This window comes from Blennius ocellaris (assembly GCF_963422515.1).
Source record: "Blennius ocellaris genome assembly, chromosome: 10".
Taxonomy (NCBI): Eukaryota; Metazoa; Chordata; class Actinopteri; order Blenniiformes; family Blenniidae; genus Blennius; species Blennius ocellaris.
Window position 1 is genome coordinate 14,992,499 of NC_137659.1, and position 6,170 is coordinate 14,998,668.

General features: G+C 49.9%; 1 protein-coding gene across 3 annotated transcripts in view; it reads left to right on the forward strand.

Moving 5' to 3' along the window:
* Nucleotides 1–4,880, forward strand: part of mast3a (microtubule associated serine/threonine kinase 3a) — a 28,584-nt gene extending 23,704 nt beyond the window's left edge. For 2 of the 3 annotated variants that reach the window (XM_080503889.1, XM_080503888.1), the window contains 9 exons: nucleotides 125–237; nucleotides 359–540; nucleotides 679–800; nucleotides 894–1,082; nucleotides 1,482–1,705; nucleotides 1,861–1,983; nucleotides 2,127–2,263; nucleotides 2,405–2,589; nucleotides 2,714–4,880. In XM_080503889.1, coding sequence (XP_080360015.1) covers nucleotides 125–237; nucleotides 359–540; nucleotides 679–800; nucleotides 894–1,082; nucleotides 1,482–1,705; nucleotides 1,861–1,983; nucleotides 2,127–2,263; nucleotides 2,405–2,589; nucleotides 2,714–3,582 — 2,144 coding nt within the window. In that variant the 3' untranslated portion in view covers nucleotides 3,583–4,880. The remainder of the gene's footprint in view (nucleotides 1–124; nucleotides 238–358; nucleotides 541–678; nucleotides 801–893; nucleotides 1,083–1,481; nucleotides 1,706–1,860; nucleotides 1,984–2,126; nucleotides 2,264–2,404; nucleotides 2,590–2,713) is intronic. The other variant, XM_080503890.1, reaches the window with a different exon arrangement.
* The last annotated feature ends 1,290 nt before the right edge of the window (nucleotides 4,881–6,170 follow it).

Consider the following 6,170-nt stretch of genomic DNA (forward strand, 5'->3'; position numbering starts at 1 on the left):
ACACGATTATAAACATGGGAAGGCAATAGACTCAGCAGTAATATTTGGTCTCCTTTTAATTTGGATTAAAAGCAGCCTCAATGGGTTTTCATTATTTAACGCGCCGTCACCGTGTTCTCCGCAGCCCGATCCGAGCGCTACTGCCACCTGGGCTCAGACGATGACGACGAAACCAACGACGACGAGTCCTCTCTTGAGCTGCGACAGTTCTCCTCTGTGGCCCACCGCTTCAGCAAGGTACGCCTGTTGCTCCTCTGCGTGCCACAACTTTAACCCTCGTGATGAGAAAAGCCGACGTCCCTGCCTCCGTTGTACCGTCGCGACGAAGCCCCTTCAACCGAGTCCTCCCGGCCTGCAGGTGTACAGCAGCACGGAGCACCTGTCCACCTCCACGCCGGCCCACCCGAGCCTGTCGCTGTTGGAGCGAAGCCACAGCGAGGAGAAGGAGGAGCGGTGGGAGGGCAGGGGAATCCTCTCCCCCGGCGACGGGCACAAACACTTGGCTGGGGGCGACAGGAGGGCGGATGGACACAGGGGCAGGTGAGATCATGGGGGCAGAAAACATCTCTTTTTATTTATTTTTTTCCTTGTCGTCTTATTGGGTGGGAGTTACTCTTTAACTTGTATCGTTGCGCCTCGACCAGGTTTCACCGATTACCTCAATATTTCTCTCTGTAGCCTCCGTCCACGTGCCTCCTCCAGTTCCTCGCAGTCGGAGCGCAGTGCCAGCCCGCTGGTGATGAACAGCACCCAGAGCCTGGACATAATGCCCCGCTTCGCCATCTCGGCGGAAGAGGAAGGTAGGCAGCAATCCCTTTTTTTGGGATTATTTTGCAGTTGTTGGAAATACTAGCGCTCACGCATCAAACCCCCCCCCCCCCGGCTGGTTGTAGATGGGATGGTTTCCAATCTGCGGCGCATCCGTCTGAGAAGCAACAGCACAGGCACGAGGCCAGCCTTCCGGAGGGGGGCGTCCCGACGCATCGCACACCAGCTGGAGACTCCAGAGAAACCCAGGGCCTCCACAGGGAAAGTCCCCAAATCAGCCTCCGTCTCTGGACTTTCCCTCATCATTACTCCAGGTACGTAGAATGACCTGTATGTCTTAAAACAAATTAAGTAATATATTTCTGAATAATGTATTAAGTGACAATGGTTACTTAATACCTTTTGTGCACTCCCTCTCAGCCTGAGCTTACCCGATGTCTCAAAATCCAATACTCATATTTTTAAAGAAACCTATAAGAGTACACTGCTGTTTTTGAGTTTTTATGTGTTTACAGTGCCCTCTACTGCCTGAAAGTGTAATTGTATGCACTAAACAAGCTGCACAGTCTTAGTATGTGAATCATTTCATGATATTTTTAAAGTAGACGAGTCCAAGAAACGTCACGAGTGGTGGTTACATGGAGTCCTATCAGATTTTACAACGTGGCCTTACAGATTTTTCACTGTTTTTCCTTCTTCTCGTTCGAAACCAGACGACTCCGCCGGTCCTCCCACGAGCCCCAAATCATCCCTATCGCTGTCGTCCAACCCGTCGTCCCGGGACTCGTCTCCCAGTCGGGATCTGTCCATCAGCATCAGCTGCCTGAGGCCTCCTGTGGTCATCCACAGCTCCGGGAAGCGCTTTGGTTTTGCACTGCGAGCCATCAGGGTCTACATGGGAGACAGTGACGTCTACACGGTTCATCACATGGTCTGGGTACGAGTCTTCATGTGGTATTTAATGTCCGCATCAGTTGTGTAGAATGAGGCTCTTTCGGCATCTATCGGTCTTCTGCCAGCTGTCTCCAGACCAGCTGATCACCGGCTTCTATGACCAGTAATTTTGAGGTTGTGTGTGTGTGTTTGATGCAGTGTGTTGAGGATGGCAGTCCAGCACAGGAGGCGGGATTGAGGGCAGGTGACCTCATCACTCACGTCAATGGCGAGTCGGTCCAGGGCCTCGTGCACACTGAGGTGGTGGAGCTGCTGCTGAAGGTAGCAGGAACTTGAAATGTCAATTGCATGCTTGATGGTTGCATTTTAGTTCAAAAAGAAAGAAAAAAGGCTTTGTTTAAAAAATGTTTGGCTTTCGAATAGAACCGCTTTAAGCATTTATGTTAATGATTTGCTTTCAACAGAGTGGCAACCGGGTGACCTTGCAAACGACCGCGCTTGAAAACACTTCCATCAAGGTGGGCCCGGCCAGAAAGACGAGCTACAGAGCGAAGATGGCCCGACGTAGCAAAAAGAGCAAGAGGAAGGATGGACAGGACAGGTACATGAGGGGGAAATCAGCTCTAGCACAATCATTCTATTTTTCACATTAGCTTTAGCTCACTTTAAGCATTTTGTTTGATTTAGATTTTGACTATACGAGCTCACAGTCCGTTTCTTACCTGCTGTGCTTTTTTTCTAGCCGCCGCCGTAGCATCTTGAAGAAGCTGTCGAAGCACACGCCTCCTCCGCCCATGCAGAGCAGCCGCAGCTTCTCTTCGGGGTTCCACCAGTCGTCCAGCGACAGCCTCTCCGGTTCCCCCACACAGAGCCTCTCTCCTGGGCCTTCCACACCCTGCCGCTCTCCGGCTCCCGACCACTCCGGAGGTCGGTTGCTGTGCCTTTCCAAGCTTCCTAATCATACGGGTGTAGTTTTCTGGAGGGACTACACCTAAATCATGCATCATGTGCAGACATATCTGATGGGTTTTTGGTTTCCCCTCTCTTTCAGATTCAAGTTCTTCTCCCTGTTCCAGCTCTCCAAACTCCCCGGTACCGCAGGCTCGCCCCAGCTCACTTCACGTCCTTGGTCGCTACACCAAAGCCGGTCGATGCAAGTCGACCAGCAGCATCCCGCCGTCGCCCCTGGCCTGCATCCCCCCCCCTCAGCCTCTCTCCCCTCAGTGCTCTCCCTCCTGCCTTCCCAGTCACCCCAAGTCCCTGCAGGGCTTCCACGGAAAGACGCTGTCCCCTCCCACCATCGCCCGCCACTCCGTGCGTCCCCGCAGCGCCGAGCCGCCCCGCTCGCCGCTGCTCAAGAGAGTGCAGTCGGCGGAGAAGCTGACCGGGGACAAGTCGACGGGGGGCTACCACGCCGACAGGAAGGCTTACAGCACTCGCCGCCACACCATGGAGGTGCCCCTGTCCGAGGGCGAGGGGCTGGAGGACGCCGAGGGGGACACCGCCACCGGTTTCGTCTGCGTCGGCGAGCACGGCCGTCAGGGCCTGTGCGTCGGGGGGCTGCGCAGCCACCAAGACGCAGCCGGCGGCGGCGGCGAGTACCACCGCTCCACCACATCGCCGCAGCATCGCAGCAGCAACCATCACTCCAAGGAGGTGGTGGTGATGAGGAAGCTGGCGCTGTCGGAGCGCCGGGACTCCTTCAAGAAGCAGGAGGCCGTGCAGGAGGTGAGCTTCGACGACTTGGAAGAGCGGGAGGCCACGCCGAGCCCCACGCCTCCCACACAGCCCAGGCCCTTCAAGGCGTCCTGGATCAACTCCCCACAATCAGAAACCGGCGGCAAGCCAGAAGGAAGGGCGCCGCCGCCGCCGAGCGCCGCGCCACCGAGAGCCAAGTCTAAAGACAAAGAAGGGTATTAGTCCGTCTCTCTACCAGGGGACCGGTCAACAGAGCGAAGCGTTTGACCCTGCTGCTGTTCCGACATCGAAGGCCTTGCATGTGTCCAGAAAACTGTGACCAAGTCCCAAATCATCACAAGCAAACTGTCTGAAGACAAAGTAACTAATAAGTCAATAGCTCTCAGTAATACACGCACCCCGTGACACTGTTAACGAAATAATGACTGTAAAAAAACAAAAAACCCGACGTTTACTTTCAAGTTGCTTGTCCTCCCTTTTGGTTCTCGAATCACTGTGGCACCTGACGTATTTGTAAATATTTTGTTTTAAATGAAGAAACTTATTTATGACTTTTTAATGCCCATCCTGTCGTTTCGCTGAAAAAAACCCGCCTCTGATTCGTCAGCTGTTCTTTCAGGAATTGCACAAGAGAAAGGCCAGGCAGCAGCTTCTCAGTGTGTACCAGAAGAGGTGAAACGACACAATATTGTACCATGTTTCTTTCTTTTATACCACAGTGTGTGCGTGTGTGCGTGCGTGCGTGCGTGCGTGCGTGCGTGTGTGTTGAACTGCGTGTCCCGTGTTCAGATGGGCCTTCTGCTCTTCCTCCTGGACTGTACGTGCTCTAGAATCTCGCATAATCTCCTGCGCTGCCTCTCAACACACACAGATTGTGATCTTGACAATTGGGGCTCATTGTTAGTGAAACACACGGAGCTGCGGTGCCAAAGCATGGTCCAGCTATAGGAACCATTTAAACAGAGGTACTGTATCTGTATATAAAACACTTAATGTATGCATGGGCTCCACAGCCACTTGCTGTCCGTCGGCGTCGACACTCCTCTGGCTAAATACAATAACCCCCCTCCCCCCCATCAACGTGTAGATAAAGCTTTGTGGCTGCCTTCAGAAACTGGGGCTGTTGTGTTCGTCACCTTCCCGAAACTCTGTTCGACTCCAAAGCCTCCGTCCAGCTCGTCACGAGTGTCGTCTCCAAGCTCAATCCGTTCGCACGTGTTGTCGTAGCCGCGTCCCAGAGTACGCTTATATGTCAGGACGATCTCTTTTCTCTGTGGGATTCAAAACTTGTACAGTGGATGCAAAACTTGGCTCACTTGGCTGTTTTCTTTTTTTTTTTTTCTCTCTCTTTTTAGGAAAAAAAAAAATACATGTATTATGAATGAATGTTTACATTTTAGTGGAACTATTTTGCGTGGACGCGTCATGTTTTTTTTTTTGTTAAATTATTATGAAGAAGGAAAAGGAAACAAAAAAAGTGACAGGGAAGATGTGGAAGCCCCGAGTGGATGAAGGACCGAGGAGGAAAAAAAAAAGAAGGAAAAAAAAGGGGGCTGATCCTGCTTTTGTATATTTTGATATGGAAACAAGTCTTGTTGCAGTACTAATAACCTACGCTGTTGACATATATTGTGTAAACAATGGTGGACCTTATAACAGCTGTCAGTGATGTATTTTGAAAGTGACCTTGTCAGGTTGGATGACTCAGTCAAAGTGCCACTTCAGTGGCACCGTAGTATTTCCCTGTTCTTCTCACCTTCACGCCCGCCATCGGTCCCTTTTTGCAGTTATCTGTGGACCTCCGGAGCTTTACTAACCCGATCAGACTGTTGAGTTTAAAGTCATTGATTTAAGATTTGTGATGAGATAATAAACATATGGGATTTAGCTTTAGTTGTATACTCTTTTCTGTAATTTTTTTTAGGAAATATAAAGATTTTTTTTTTTTTACCGTTTGAATTCTGGATTTGTTTGAATCAGGAAGTTAAAAAAAACAAACAAAAAAAAATGCTTCCGGTCGTGTTTCACATTTGGTTTTGGGAGATTGAAACGGAGCTTTAAACATGCGATAAGTAATAGAAGTTTACCACATTCTGCAACGTTTCACTGTGCATGTGGGATCAGTCACTGAATATCTGATGCAATATACATTTTCACACGTTTTTGATCGTTTGTTTTTTTTTGTCTAATCATGGTATCCTTTGACTTTTATGTCATACCAGCAGTTTGTCATCTCAAATCATCAAATGGAGCATCACATGGACCTCTCCATCTCTGCTTTTGCACATGACTGTGTGAGAAACTCCACAGGCGCTCACCCGCTGTCTTCTCCACACGAGTGTTTGCATATAAAAACCTCTCGACCCCCCCCCCCACCCCCACCCCAACCTCATCCCCAATCGACAAACTGGCCTTCGTTGAAATGCCTACCATGTGGGTATCTGGTGCAGACTGGTGTAACATTCTGTTTTTCTCTCGTCTTAACAGTGCTTGAAATAAATTGCAGAGGACTCAAAGTCTGAACCATGAATCTTTGTGCTTCTTGTCTCTCGCAGAAACATGCAAGTCTTTTCTACACAACATTACAATAAACCCTGATAATATAGAATGCGTTTTTGGAATAACACAGCTCTTGAGAGTACATATCCCACTAGAGTCACGGGCTTTTACATGAAGTACACTTTCACCATCGGCCTTTAAAAAAAAAAAAATCCACTTTTACAATTCAGTTTTACTTGAGGTTATCGGAGCGGTCAGAACATCGGCTCCATGTTCATGTTATGCGTTGCATTAGTGTGCATTTCTATTCT